Source organism: Chiroxiphia lanceolata, chromosome 7 (genome assembly GCF_009829145.1).
Source record: "Chiroxiphia lanceolata isolate bChiLan1 chromosome 7, bChiLan1.pri, whole genome shotgun sequence".
In the NCBI taxonomy this organism is placed as follows: domain Eukaryota; kingdom Metazoa; phylum Chordata; class Aves; order Passeriformes; family Pipridae; genus Chiroxiphia; species Chiroxiphia lanceolata.
In genome coordinates, this window is record NC_045643.1 from 33841794 (window position 1) to 33857899 (window position 16106).

The 16106-nt window shown below is 40.4% G+C and overlaps 1 protein-coding gene across 4 annotated transcripts in view; it reads left to right on the top strand.

Annotated features, from left to right (window-relative positions):
- The window catches only part of THSD7B (thrombospondin type 1 domain containing 7B), a 308761-nt gene that overhangs the window by 221472 nt on the left and 71183 nt on the right, over window positions 1-16106 (top strand). For all 4 annotated transcript variants that reach the window (XM_032693776.1, XM_032693779.1, XM_032693778.1 and 1 more), the window contains one exon: window positions 8715-8893. In XM_032693776.1, the coding sequence (XP_032549667.1) occupies window positions 8715-8893 (179 nt within the window). The remainder of the gene's footprint in view (window positions 1-8714; window positions 8894-16106) is intronic.

Below are 16106 nucleotides of genomic sequence, written 5' to 3' on the forward strand. Positions count from 1 at the left end.
TGCTCTAAGGATTATCCCAGTGATATTGATGAGTAACTGAGCATTTGTCCTACCTTACTCCATGCCTGAGTCTGAGATATACTTTGATAGCTCTCTGTTCCTCCAAGGTTTGCAAATGACGATGGTGCAAATTAAATTACTGAGAGCCTGGTTTGCAAATCTTCTGATATTCCTTGCTACAGACAGAGATTCCCACTGTGAAATCTTGGATCTCATTTGTGTTTGGTAACACGAAGGGGTGACCATTAAAAATGGCATTATTTAACAAGATTGCATCGCTTTCTGATTCTGAATTCACTGAAGTCCTCCAGCACAGGAGATTGAGCTACACAACCAGAGAGCTCAAAGTCACACTGCAAAATTGAAACAAAAGCCTATCTGGAATTCAGTACATCAATACTCTGTACTGGGGCCTGCTGACGTCACAAAAACGTCCTGTTTCCCATCATCTAAATGAATCGCTGGTCTCTCCGTGTCTGAGCTGTGGAAAACCGGGACTGTTCCCTTTCTTAAAATCCTGTTTCCATCAGATGTTTTTTATAGTACAGCTTTATATAAGAAGGTCAGATGTCTTTGCATCCCTGCTTCTGCAGCAGGGTGACCTCTAATAGGAGGAGTGAAACTCCTTATCCAAGCAGGTGGAACCTGGTGTTTGGGAAAGGTCTTCCTAAAGCTGGTAATGGTTAGTGGCATCCTTAAAACTGCGTTGGTGTAATTAAAGTGTGCATCGGTATAATTAAAGTGGGTTTCTCAGTTAGTGTTGATGAGAGGAGAAGGAATTGAGGCAGTGTATTGATTTAAGGGTATTGATTTTGGGGGTCACTGTGTCACTAGCCTCCTGTGACAGTGAGGGGTCACTGTGTCATTCACCTCCTGTGACATTAGGAGGGGGCTGTGGAGGTCACTGTAGGCTCAGAACCTGCCCCTGCCTTTCCAGTGCCTGTGTGACCTGCTTGTGAACAGACACCCTTGCACCTGGTAAAACCTCTCAAGCTTGTAAATTGGAGAACTAGGAATGTACATTTAAAAGGAAAAAAAGTTGGGGTTTTTTCATGTTGTTATGAGCCTTCTTTAAAATATTAATTGCACATTGGCCTAATTAGTGTTCCTGTCTTCTGCACTGTCATCTGGTGGTTTGTTTTGTCTGAAATAAGAGGAGTATTATACTGCACAATACGTGCTAATTATCAGGATACAGGAGATGCATCAGCGGTTCCTATTCTGTAGAATGGAAACTGTCACGTTGTTGTCCGAGGCAAGTTGTCTAAATGAGGCTTGTCTGTGTCTTGGGGTCACATCTTGGCAGCCGAAATTAGGTGGCATATTGTGTTGACAGTGCCTAATGTCGTGACTTTAGAAACTGGCAAAAAGATGTTCTCCATGGAGGGCCCCAAACTCTGAAATTGAGTTTCTTAGTGTGCTCCAGCAGAGCCTGAAACCATTGACCTTCAGGTCATACAAGATTTACTGAGGGGTGTAGATATTTTTGGTGACATTTGGCGGCAGCTTTCTCCCAGTGATGGACCCTTGGCTCTGGAAGGTGCTTCCTGCCTGGTCCAAATTGCCGAAGTCTATATTGATCTTCAGAACACTCTGCAGTGCACATCTATTTTCAGAGCTGCTGTGCAATCAGGCCTCTGAGAGAAGTCAAGTGTAGGAGAAATGGGGAATTTGATGGTCTGTGGACAGTTTAATTGTCTCTGTGATGTACTGCTGAAGGTGTGCAGCCGATAAAAAAAGGCTTGTTTTCTTATATAAATCTCATCATCATCATAAAAAATAAACACAGTCTCAAGTTTATTTTAAAAACCTGCTTTTACTGTGAATGGAGTAACCTGAAAAAAATATATATGCTAAAAAATCCATTAAAAAGTACAGTGGGCTGAGTTTCTTTCCTGATATACAGATGATGACAACACTGATAAGGAAAAAAAAGCTACTCAGTTTTGTTTGGACAAAGCAGATGATTTTCACAGTGGCAGAGTGATGAGCAAAGTATATAGAAAAACACAGCTGAGCTACTCCCCTAACTGCTATTGATCCCAGTGGATGATTTTTTATTTGAGTAAGGACTTTGTTAAGACATCAGGGCTCCCAAGCAGTCCTTTGCTGTGGGGGAGCAGCCCTGGGAGAAGGGAGAATCATTCCCACAATTGGTTTTGGAGCCTGGACAGATTTGTGCTGTGGATTTCTGCCCTCCTGCATCAAAAGTTCCCTATGAGATAAATGTACACTGTGAGGTCCTATTTATTTGCTCTATTTATTTGCACTCTGAAGGCAGCAGACGAGCCTCCTTCTCCGGAAGAGTTCTCAGCTTGTTCTGCAATCTGTTACAGGGAATGTGCTAATTAATGGAGATTTCCTTATTGAGTTAAAAGGTTAAATATATCAGCTAGTATTGTTTGTGTGTAACTCAAAGCATAAGCTCGCAAGTTCTTTAAGGAAGAAAACTGTAATGCAAAATCAAAGGAAATTAGGAATCATAGTGCAAAGTCAGCACCAACCCAACTGCTTCCTCGGGATTTATAGAGACTGTGAAATTGAGCAATAAAACCAACCTTTGGATGAATTTCAATAACAATAATGTTGAGTTAAACTTACCAGCCTTTTTTACAAGTCCTCTCTGGTCTATTTAGAATCTGTAATCAGTCTGCTACAAGATAACATGAGCACGTGCCTCTTTGTTGAGCAAATGGGAATAAATTAGCTAAGGGTCCATTATTTAAGCTTTGCAAAACATTTGATGTGAAAGTTATTTTAGCTGGGTTTTTTGGCTATGCCTTCACTGAATGTATTCATTAGATTATCTCTTAAATTTCTCAGCAAACTAATATTGCATAAAATCTCTCAAATCCTTGCACACTATGAAAGAAAGAAGATTAAACATTTGTTCTGTGGCAAGATTACATCCTTTTCAGCTGCAACTCAAGTTGTTAGCAACTTCAAGACTCCCAGACTTACTCTGCTTAGTTCCCTTCCGTTAATAGTTTTCTCCCTTGAAGCAGAATTTAGGTTTTGAACCAAGAGTGCTTAGGACGAGGTGCTCCCCTTGTATGTCACAAGGTACTGGAACCTTCAGTCATGCTGGGTGGCCCATGGCCAGTGGCTGCCTTATTCATGGCACATTGGAAAAGCCCCAGCCATAGAACTATGATCAGCTGGTGGAGTTAAGTCTTTTAACTTCAGTCTGTGCTCCATGCTGAGTTTTAACGTGAGTTAAAACAAGACCTTTGCTTTGTAGGAGATCCCAAAGCTTCAGCTGAACAGAATGTGACTCACTGAGTGCTGTGGTCCACCAGGTCTCCCTTATAGAGCCTTTAGCTATTAAATTTTTAGTCCTGTATGGATTTACTGGTGTTATTCTATGATACTTCACAGTCAGTAAGCAAATGAATGTAAATATTAATTGCATAATGAATCAATTTTTTTTCCCCTCTACCTTTGGTGTGTGTAATTAGAAGCATTTCTTCTGTGTCACTGTCCACTCTGCTGCTGCCTTGTTTGTTAGAGGGTGATCTGTCCTGTCCCACAGACTCCAGGGGAAATTAGCAGTGTTATTACCAGTGGCAGCTGCGGTGATGCACAGAATTGTCCCTCTCAAGTAATGACCTTGAGTTTTATGAACCACCTCAAGGTTTACTAACAAGGGTAGAACCGCTAGAAGTTTGTTAATTGAAACCATGAAATATGTTAGAGAGGATACAAATGAGTTTAAAGCCAATTCAATTAGAGGTGCATCTGTTTTCAAAGCTGCTGGAGAAATGTTGTTTATTTTCGCATCACTTTTAAGTCGGCCTCTTGGAATGCTGTTGGCACTGTTGTTTAACTCTCTGTGCAGACCTTATACCCACAGCAAATTTATCGTTTGGAAGTGCAACAGTCAGGTGGATGCCAGTGTCTTATGTGAGCTTGTAAACCTACTAATCTCCTGCTTCTCCCGTTTGTGCCTATGGAGGGGACATGGAAGGACACTGCAGCCCCTCGCTGGCTGTGCTGCTGTGATACACCAGTGTCTTGTGTAAGAAGACAAAAGAAATGGGAAAGAAATGGTGCTGCTACAAACCTGCCCCCGTGGTGCTGCAGTACCATCCACACCCTCTTAGTCCTTCTGCATCACTGACACCCCCCAGCCCATCCTCCAGCTGCCTCCTCTTGCCTTGCCTCTCCTGGGTTGCGCTGAAAAAAATGAGGCAATTACAGTTTTTGCACCATGTATTTGTGCCTTAACCTCTGATGCTGGAGGTTGCCCAGAGAAGCTGTGGCTGCCCCATCCCTGGAAGTGTTCAAGGCCAGGTTGGACGGGGCTTGGAGCAACCTGGTCTGGTGCAAGGTGTCCCTGTCCATGGCAGGGTTTGGAATGAGATTGTCCTTAAGGTCCCTTCCAACCCAAACCAATCTGTGATTCTGTGACTCCTGCTAAACCATTGTCCTCACTTTGTTCATCCCCCTGCCATTGCTTTGGCTCTGGGTTGCACAGGAGAAAGGAGATGAGCAGTGGCTGCTACATCGTGTGTTCCAGCCTTTCCAGTGCATCCTGTGTAATTTGTGGGGGCTTTGTTTGTTACAGGCACTTTAGAGAGGAGACTCCATTTGTGGCTTCTTCAGCAACAAGCACATTGTTCTTATGAATAAATCATAGTAAAATTAACTCTGCAGCCTGGGTAAATGCATTTGTTCATCCCATTACATTGACAGTGTCTCAGTAGAAAAACAATAGCACTTAAACATAGAAAAGGCTTGTTTGATCATCCAGATCAATTTTTTCTGCCAATTCCCAGGAGTATGTTTCAAAATATCTACTTAAATATGCTGGTGTTCCTGCCACTGCCTCCTGTGACATCTGTGTGTGCAGCTCCAGCTCTGTGGTGTTCAGGTACCTGCTATTGGTTTAGGTAGGACAGAGGCTCTCATCTGTTCTGTCTTAATTAAATGAGCTTTATTTTAACAGTGTTTGAAATTTTGACAAGTAATAATAATTAAAAAAAAGAAGTTAAAGGAGGCTTCGAGAAATAATCTAAAAACACATGGAAAGCAGGCTGAGCAGGGCTGTGGAGAACAGAACATCTTTTTCTGCAGAAGATTTTAGAAACTTAAGTTTCTGGTAACAGGTTCTGCAGAGGAGAGAAAAATGGGGGATGTGATAGATGAGTGAGAAGTGTGAGGATGACACTGACAAAACCAGCTGTGTAAACTCAGCCTTGAGTTAGTCTCCCCAGGCTGAGCAACAGTAGCTCAGAAATATGTTTATGCTCCTTTATTCATATTTTGTTATGGTAAGAATATTTCTCTTGGTAATAGCCTGAACGTAGAATTCTTTATTAACGGATTGTTTCAATAGCATGTCTCCCTTGGGATTTTTTGTTTGGTTTGTATTGTGCACCGTGCCAATCCTACAAGTCTTCTAGGCATGCCAAAACTAGGATTACTGTGGGTCTTTTTAGCCCCCTGACAACAGCAAGTCATTGCTTGGCTCCTTCAGAGAAAAACAAAAACCGTGTTCTCACCAGCAATGGATGAGCTGAGTACAAGTTATTTACTAATTATCATAAAAAGATAACCATAAAGGCATTCTCTGTCTGAGCAGAGAAGGTACATCACAGGAACGTTTTTGGAGGAAAGTTTTGGTTGTATGAAATCTCTGCTCTGTGAGTATCTCAGCCTAGAATTAACCTCACGTGATTGATGGAAGAGTAACGGCAGTCTGTGAGAAGAGCCTGGAGGAAAGTTATGATCCTGTTTTGATTCTGTAGCTTTGTTCAGTATGGGGAATTGGCTTCCTCTGGGCAGTATGGAAATTTAATGCTCTATTAGCTGGCCACTGTTTGTTTATACTTAATGTACTTTAAAAATATGGGTGAGGAAAACTCAAAAAGGAATGAGCTGGTCCCTGAGAAACAGAATGTCTTCAGAAATTCTGTGGTTCACTGAGGGGTAACTCACAGCACTTCCTGGGGATGGAATACAATAGGTTTCTTTAATTTCCATAATGCTATAGAATAGTTTGTGTTGGGAGGGACCTTTTAAAGATCACCATGTCTGGCCTCCTGCAGTGAGCTAGACTAAGTTGCTCCCAGCTCTATCCAACCTGGCCTTGAATGTTTCCAGGAATGGGGCATCCACAGCTTCTCTGGGCAACCTGTGCCAGTGTTTTACCACCCCTGTTGTAAAAAACTTCTTTCTTATATCTAAGAAAGATGGTTTATTATAACTTTTCCGTAATCTTCCTTATTTTTTTTGTATTCCTTTCTTTTTTGTCTTATATTTTTTTTTATTATAGAGTTAGATCTTGAACTGCCAAAAGACTTAGCCCATTTTGCCTTCTCTGATAAGTTGATAACCCCTCTGACTAATTCTACTTTGAAACAAGGCACTTTCTTTGTTTCTGTTGAGAGTTAATTACCCAGGCTGTCACACAGCCCAAGGAAAAATGATATTTCATACGATGGTGGAAAAGAAGTCTTTGGAGAACTGCCTAAGAAATACTTCTCATAAATCTATCATGAGAAAATTTCTTTTACTTATCATAATGTATTATGAATTACTTTGAGTGGCAACCAAAGCAGATGGAATAGAATATTAGTGGGATATTTGGGAGGTTTATTTTGGGGGAAAAAAGCGAGTCTATTTTGGAAATATTTGTGTATGTCTGTGCATGGGTGTCTTCTCACCGAAGTGAGCACACAAAGCGTGCAAAGTTGAAATGTCTCAAACGTGTGAACACCACTGCAGCAGATTCAGTAGGAAATAATTAAGATGCCCAATTCCAGTGGCTTTGGAGCTGCAAATGAAAAGGCCCCACAGCACACAGAGATCAGAGGTGGCAAAGAAAACCAGAGCACACTGTATGGGAGCGGGTCTGCAGCTCCAGGGAAGAGTTACAGTGTGAGTTACGGGGGAAGTGATTGCAGCTGTCAGGCTGCGGGGCGGCCGCTGTAAAGAAAGAGGGAACAGCACCATCACTGAGCATCATGAGAGGAGAAATGGAGCATCACCGAGCTGAAGGAGGGAACTGCTGCTGCTACCAGCATTTTTTAAGGCACTGTTTACAAAAGCAACATCAGTATTTCTTGTACTTCTGGAAGGGAGATATTTTCCGGGGAATGGATGCCTAAATAAGCCTGGAACCTTTCTTGGTGCTGACTTCAGTGTCAAGAGCGGCAGTGAGGCAGCGTGTTGTTGCCGTGGGTGGATGCTCTGGCTGTAATACAGTCCTGGTTGGAGTGAGCAGCAGTTCAGGCATAGTTTGGCTAGTAAATCCAGCTCTGAACCAGAATAATCTCTGTGCCTCAGCACTGGTGTTTCAAGGTTGTCAGGAGCTGTTGTCTGAGGGTTTTGGACAGCAGCTGCTGCTGGGTCGGATTTTGTTGTTTGGGTGTTTTTTCCCTCCATGCTGCAGTGACTGTCACCTGGATAGAGTGGGGAAACCCTTCCTAAAAGAATCATGAAATGAGCTAGTTTGGTATTCTTTGGGTAAGGAATAGAGAGGGAGTGTTTGTGTGATGAAAACCAAAGAGAAAGGAAGGGCATAAAAATGAGAAACATCAGAAATGTGGTAGGGATGAAATTCAGTTATTTCCATGACCATCATTGCCACAGCTGTCAGAGGGACGAAGCTGCCTCTAATAAAGGCTAATCTGAGCAGCCACTGCCTTTCATGGTCTAACATGAAAACTCTTTTTTGTTTAAATTAAAATAATACATACAGACATGACAAGCAGGTAATAGGAACTGGAGGAGAACGAATGCAGCATGGTAAGCAGGAAGGTGCAGGAATTATTCCACACTGCCAACCCAAGACTGGTGCTAGTAATTCCCTGGAGATCTTCAGGGTTTGACCACCCTCCACTGCCTTTCTGCACACCAAGAGCTCCACAGCCAGGCTAGGCTCTGCAAAATCTCTCTTCCCATATGCCAGCTCCTAAAACAGCTGTGGGGTTGTGCCTTCATGGAGGAACCTGTTGGCTTTTAATTCAGAAGGTGTTGCTACTGCAGATGCCTGGTATTGTGATTTTAAGAGGTGATGATCTTCTGAGGACTTTTATGTCAAACCAGGTTAAGGTGAAAGCAGAGCTTTAAAATGCCGTTTATGAAACCCATAATAAGCAAAACAGTTGGAAAGGTGTACAAAGAGAATTACTAGTAAGATGTGGGATGCAGGTTTCATCTGTTTCTCCCAAGAGCGGATTCCACACTGCTCCAACTGACAGGCAGGTCCCTCACACATCTTGTGGGAGCTGCCAAGAGAAGAACTCTGGTGCCTCCAGCATCCTCTGCTTCCCTCTGCTGGGAAGAGAGCCTCTGTCTGACTCCTGCCTGTGCCAGCTCTGGAGATTACTAGTATCATACTGAAGGAATATGGAACTGGGCTGTGCACTTGGTTCTCCAGAATTTAATATGGCCACAGTCTCATAGGGAAGATAATCACCACGTATTGGTGACCACCAGCTTCACATCAGTTACTTTCACCAGCGTGTGTCCTTTACATCGGTGAGTTTTATCACTGCCTTTATTGGACTAAACCAAGTAGAAATTAATTTAAGTCGCTGCTGGTCTTTAAAAATAATGCCATAGCCTCGTACTGGGATGACATTGTCAGTGTGCCAAATGTCTTCTCTTTCAGAAGTTCTCATTTTGTGTTGATTGCACAGATCCCATCAGAGGGTCGGAGTTCATCGGTCGCGGTGATTAAAACCTGTCTCACATTTTTGGTTTAGGTTACGTTGAAGAACCTTGCACGGTCCCTTGCCCGTTTGATTGCAAACTAAGCGATTGGTCCAGTTGGTCTCCTTGCAGCTCTTCCTGTGGACCGGGGGTGAAAGTCCGATCCAAGTGGCTCAAGGAGAAGCCGTACAATGGAGGCCGTCCCTGCCCGAAGCTGGATCTCAAGAATCAGGTGAGTGGTGTTGAAACAACCAACAGAAATCCCTCTGGGCTTGCTGTGTTTTGAATTGTGATCCAAAGGTACTGTACTGGTGAAGAAATTAAAAACAGGGGGTATCTCTGGGACCAAACCTTGTGTCACATTTTGTAGGCAATCCTTGAACTTCTTAAGAATTGAAGGAGAGATGCTCAGAATTTGATCTGAAACAACGTATTTCTTGCATGAAAAAATTATTATCTCCCAGAGCACCGGAAGCCCTGGATTAATAATCCCACCTGGGCAGTGTGTAGACATCAGAGAGCTCAGATGTCGTGGCTATTTTAAAACTTTTTAATTCTTTCTGAGACTATGGTTGCTGTAGAAACATTTGTTAAATATATATTGCTATTTTTAGCAACATTTCCCTTCAACACAGCACCAGTTCCCTTGAACATTAATCTCTGTATATTCAATATTGAAGTATCCCATCAGAGGAAGATAATCTTTAAATTGCTACTCTTAAAGAAAGATCAGCATCTATTTAAATGCTACTTAATGCTGTATGCATTTCTGCAAAGTGAATAGTGATTTCCTACATTTGCTGATTAATTCTCAATACTAATTAACACTGATGAAGTACTGTTTAGTTTTGCCTGTCCTATATTTCAGATTCAGCCATGAAAATTAATTAATAGGGCAGAAACAGTCATGCTGAAGGAACTTCATATATATGTTATGAATATGTATATGTATAAAATATGTGTCATGTAGAAGTACTTCAATGGTATTCACACAGAGATTTATTTATGTGGTGGTTGGTAGGTGCCAGAGCTGGTGGATCCAGCTGTTTTTCTGCACAACCTTTGCTGTAGGAGTAATGTCCTGGGATGCAGCACCACTTCCTCGTTAGGAACTTGCCTCATTTTGTTCACAGTTAATTTTTTTCCCTGTGAGAAACTTGGTAAATACTCCCTTTTTTTTTTAATCCTTTCTTTTTCTTTCTCCTTGTTACTATTCATCGGAAGTAGGCTGACAGAAGCAGCAGGGACTACCAAAGTATAAAACTGCAATAAAGTGTATGTTGTCCATAGCTCAGTGCTTTCCTTAATAGATCAGACAGATCACCAGAGAGGCAAAGTGAAATCCCACAGTAAGTCATATGGTAACAATAAGCTCCTTTGTAATGAAAAGATACTGGGGTTTGTTAGCCATAGACACAGCAGACTCTTTCCATTAAAAGCAAACTTATTGCTATCATGTGTTACCTATTCCCACACACATTAGAGTTGCTAGTTTCAAAAGCCTTTCAGAAGATATTAAAGGAAAGAAATTGTTTAAACTTGGAAGTTATGTCTTTGTACAGTATATCGGTGCATAGTGCTTGCAAAGTGCCATGGCTGGTATTAATATAAACGTGGTTGGTACTTTTTGCCTCTTTACCAGGACCACATGTTGTGTTCTAAAACCCACTGAATTCATTAGAGGCTTTCTGTTAAAGGCTGTAGGAGTGACACTGTAGTAGAATTGCGTTAAGGTCTGTTTCCTTAGGTTTGTGACTTCATGTCTTTAAGGTTTGGGGGTTTTTTTGTTTGTTTTTTGGGGGGGAGTTTTTGTTTCTTTACCTGTGAGTTTGAGTTTTTTTAGGGTAGAACAGAAGCTATTTCTAGCTGGTTAACACACAAATGGATTATATCTTTCCAGTTTAGATTTATAGGATTAATCATATATATATTTATATATATATATGAGCTTTTACGGTAAGAAGAACTTGTGCTAATAAGGAAAGTGTGTTTTTATACATATATATGTATGTGCAGTATGGAATGCACACACACACATTTTGTCTGTCATTCCATTCATCGACTCTCCCAACACTTCTCAATTCTTTGTGCAGTTCAGAAGGAGTTTTGCTCTGCACCCACTGGAATTAGACTTCCAGCCCAGATGTAACTCACCGAGGTCCTTAGGCACGCTGTAGCATGTACAAGTTGTCTGCCCAGATGGTAAATGAAATTAGCTGATGGCACTGCTGTTTAGCTGAGCTGGACACATATCGTTAATCCGCTGCCAGGCAGATTGTCTGCTCTTTCCTATGGTCTGGGCAGTGTTTAAACCCTAGAGCAAAGCTCTATGGATTCATTAGGTATAAAAATGTGACATCCTCATTATTTTATATAATCTGGATTAGGTATCTGCAGTAAATATTTGCTTTTGTTCAATATCAGACATGGGAAAGCGAAATCACCATGGTGCTGAGTTTTACTTTTCACTGGATACTGTGTTATATTGTGTTTTATGCAGCTGATAAGACTTGAGATAACTTTGAACCAATAATGAATTCCTCCAGGTGTCAATAGAATTCACTTATGATTTTCTTATTATTTCCTCCAGTATTTATAGTATTTTTTTTATTATTATTGCTTCTGAGGTTGGGTCTTGCTATTGCTTAATCAATTACTTTGGAGAACCCTCCATTTTTCCAGTGTCTTGTAATTAAATCCCTCAGTCAGTTTGTGTGGTTTTTTTATTAAGCCATGTAATTTTTTCACCTTCTCCTTGTGCAGGGTGTTGTCTAGGCTTTCTGGCAGACCCCTGTATGTCGTTTTTTTCAATGCCTTTCAAATATTTGACATAAATTTAACTGCAGAGAATGTTACTTGAAACACTGTTCTGTCAATTCTTTCTTACCATGTCCAGGGCTCTGCCAATACAGATATTTAGCAAAGCTACTGCTTTGGAGAGACAGACAGTTTGCATGATCAAACAATTTATTTTATGAATATAAGTAGTTATTTGAGTCACATAAACTGTTCCATAAAAGACTGTCCTCCTGGACTCAGTTTGGTCAGTGTAGTGCAGCTTGCTTGTGTATTTAGGACAGAACTTTTTAGCAGGATTTGATTTTATGCAGAAATAATGACACATCCTGTCACTGCATAATGTTCCATGGGGTTTATGCTCTTAATTCCACAGACGTTTTGACTCTTGTGGAGTATCTTGAAGCCATTCTTTAAATGTCTTCATCTGCCTGTGGAGCCCCTCAAGCAGCCCACTCTTTTTGCAGTAGATGTGAGAAGTTAACTCAGAGTTAGGAGAATTAATTCAGCTTTTTTTTTCATTTCTCCTTCTCATTATAGTCAATGGACTAGGTTGAGCCCCAGATTTTATTCCAGGTTATTTCCTGATGGAAGTGACAAACATTTGTGTGGGCTGTATGCGCTTGGTATTCTGATACAACCACTCGATTTGATGTAGTCACTTCAGCCCTAAACTCTGTCTGTGCTGTTGCCCTGTGAAATTAAGGGATAAATTACAATATTTGGTGGGAGAGATGACAGTATTTTAATGCAGCTCCGTGTAATTTGCGGAATTACTTTCGCCTTGTACCTGTGTTCAGAAATCGTTGGAGAGCTGGCTAACTACATTTTGCTCCATCTCTTCAAGAAAATGGGCTTTGCATGTAGGAGCTGTGCAGCTCTTATCTGAGGATGTGATTGCTTCTGAACAGCCGATTGGATTAGGGGGTCAGCTGGCAGATGTTCTTGGCTGTGCAGTGCATGTTAAAAGAGGTGTAGCATTTACATTTTTCTATTTCTGCTCCTATTTGAATGCACTTACACAGCATGCAGTTGCTAAGCTATTTAATATGTAGTTCTACATGATGAAAGGTTAAATATGAGTTAAGGGGGGTTTATTGCTTGAATATTCTTTTATAGGTTTTTAGGATTACTACAAGAAAATGCATCTTATTTTCAAGACTCATGAATTCCAGGGATTATTTTTTTATTGATTGCTCTCATACATATTCTTGTCAAGATATTCCCTCCTTCTCCTTCCTCCCCCTCTCTCTCTTACCCAGTCCTGCTAAAGGACAAATATCTTAGCAAGTAGCTTATCCCCTTTATATATGCTGTATATATTTAAGCAAACATTTTTAAAGGATTGGGAGTATTTGTTATGGCAGGCATAGCAGGAAAAAGATGTAATGTATTTAGAATGTAAACTTACTGCTTTCGTTAAAATGAATATTTTATTCTTAATGACATTTTCCGCTGTTCACTCTAGAATATGAGAAATACAGACACTTTGCACATTAGAATTGCAAGTACTTCCCCTGAAATTGCATACAGGAGTTTAAGGAAAAGAAAAAGGAGCAGGCAGTGGTGCATTTACAGACCAGTTCTCTCAGAAGCAGGTGTGAAGGTGTGTGAATTTCTGGAACCTTTTCATAGAAAGTGACTGGTTTAGCCCTACTTGCACTCAGAAAACCCAAATTTTATTTTGATCGGCAAAAAATGTGACAAATTTCTTTTCAAAAATGAAAATCTTACAAAATTATTGGCTCTTAAAACTCACCATTGGAATGTACAAGGTTGGGTGGACTGTAGAAGTCACTATCTCTTGGAGGCAGAGCTGGACTTGGGCTGGAGGTGGAGAGGTGGGAGTGTGTGTGATCTTTCCCCTTTTCTAACTGGTCGTGTTAGGAATGGTCTGTTCAGGAAAGGCCTTTTTTAAAGATGTTTCTAGAGCTTTTCACACTCTAATTCCTCAAGTAAACCCTCAAAGAAAACCAACACAGTAGTATGCAGGCTAAAGTTTGTCTTGCTCACATTGAGTAGCCATTTCTCTGGGCAATTTTGGGCTCACCTTTGGCAAGGTAAGTTTCAGTGATCCAAAAATGCCCTTAGACCTTGTCAGGGAAACTCTGCCAAAGGAAGAGCAGCATACCATGGCTTATCCCAGGGCACTGCAATTAAACAAGATTCCCTTTTTCAGGTAGGTAACTGTTCTCAAAGCAATAATTTTGTATCCAGTAAAGTTTCTGAGTAAACAACATTTAACACTACTGCATTTTACCTGCTTTCCTTCAATTTATGTTCTTGTCCGTCCTTACTTGCAAAATATTTGCAACCTCTTCCATTTATCTTTGTCTCTTACCTGTCCGTGGATTATTAAAATAGTTTTTATTTTCATAATTTTGCCTGTGTCTGACTACAGAAGAGTTTATTTTCATGTTTTGTTTTGGTCATACTCTTCCTTTGCATCAATATATCTTTTATCCATACACATGTATAGATACATGTGTTGTATGAAGTGCTTTCAAAACTTTTAGGCTCTTGTTTTAGAAGCTAAGTTTGAAGCCAACAACTTTAATTGCTGTCACTGAATTAGCTGACATGCAGTCCCTGGCTGGTGAGTTGCATGTATAACCCTCACCTTCCAGTATTAGAAATTGGTCTTCAAGAATATCATTATCAGTGTACTAGCTATAAATAGCTCCTGCTTAAATCACTTTTTTTATAATACAGATTTCTAATTGTCAGCAAAAGTCACTGCACTTTTCGAGGCACTCAAAATCTCTTCCTCTCATAGATTTCAGCTGCCAGTAGTTTATTTCTGAGCCCAGTTCTGCTGTGTCAGTCCATTGGCTGTGTAAGACCCCATCCTGTGCCATGCAGGGAAACATCTGACTTACATTTTCCTCTGGCTCTATCAACAATCATTTGCTTCATGTGCAACTTCTGGAAAAAAAAATCCTATCTTTAATCTCAGTTTTCCCTTCAGAAGGTCTGATTTCCTCCCACTCTGCCTTAAAGGAAGGCATTACAGCACAAAACATATTTTTCCTCTGATTTTAGTGCAGTTTTACAGTATCATAAAAATGACAAGTTTTTTTGCCTGCTACACTAATGTGGGAGAATTTTCAGTGTCAAAAAATAGCGAGAACCTCCTGTTTCCCTTACAGTTTTCTTGCTGTGACTGAAAGTTTTTATACTAAACAGTAATTTAGTTGGTTAAGTGAGCAAAAGTAGCAGCCAAATCTGTGTAGCCTGAGCACTATCTCACCTGCCTGAAGAGAGTGTCTGGGAGTCCAATATGTGGGTGGGAGTTACTTCACTTCCTAAGGGAAATACAGCTACTTCCCATTTTATCCTTCAGGATGATAACCCTGTAGTGTCTGCTCTAATTCCAGGTATATATTAAATTTATATTCAGCTTCAATAACTATCCACACTTGATTTTCATTTCTCTTGCAGGTTTTTTGTTAAATAAAGAGTCGTATAAACATATTTTCACTATTGCCACTCATGAAAAGCTTGAGCCTTGCAAAAATGGAGCCATTTAACAACTTCAACAGTATTTTTCACTTGGCTTTTTTTTTTTTTTCTAAATAGCTTCTTTAAATTTCTCTTCAATAACAAAGAAACTTGATATATGGTGTAATGCTGTTTTTCTGCAATTGTGAGAGAACATTTGCACTTTGTGAAGTTAAACATGTTACGATACCAGTCTGCTTCCTGGAATTACTTTTGAATCCACAAAAATAAGCAGCCTTGTGCTAATTGGTTAAACTACATTTTTTTTCTGCCTGCTACAGCCACTACCAAGTTCTTAATGAAATATGTATCAGAGCAGGAATTTTTGCTGTAAAAAAAATTGATATGTTTGCATATCTGGAACTGAGAATGTACCTATAATTATTTCTGATTCAAATGTAGTTCCTACATTTGTTGTTGAAAGGAATATTTATTGCTTAATACAACAGCATACTGCAAAATATAGTGAAAGACAGAAATTATACCCAAAGTGTTTTGTCCTGTTGATTTCTCTGCAGAGAAGATGGAATTAAATGGAAAATCAGCCGTAGATGGTCGCGTGGCCCAGTGGAGAAAGCATTAGCATTTCACCTAAGGAACTGCAGTTCAATTGGTTTTGGGCAATATTTTTTTAAGCAAGAAGTCTGGTTTGTGCTGAATCTCTCGTGGACAATATGTCACGTTGGAGGACCAGCACACAGTGCGTGTCATAAATCAGCGTGACAGCGTCTAACACCGAGACTGAACTTACTCCTGCTTGTCTTTGTCTTAGGAACAGGAGAACACGAAGGATTGATGCCTTGGCTATTCCTTGGCAGCAGATTTAATCTTGGGTGTTTTTTTCCACTTCTTCCTCCTTTTAAAAAGCTTTCTGTTTCTTTTCTGCAGAGTTTTGCAGTGCAATTTGTTCTCAGTTTTAGGTTTGCAGTCGTTAGGGAAGGGGAGATGCTGCATAACAGTTAAAATAGGGCCCTGGCTTCTGTTCTAATTGGAACAAACCCAAGAATATTCTGAATAGAAAATGTTGGTACGTCTTCACCTCTTCATATGGTAGAAGATGTGACAAACAGTTATTTGGCATGCATTTTATCACATGTGACTAAGTCTTCAGAGAGAGTGAATTACACAGAAGTATCCCTTCTCTTGCT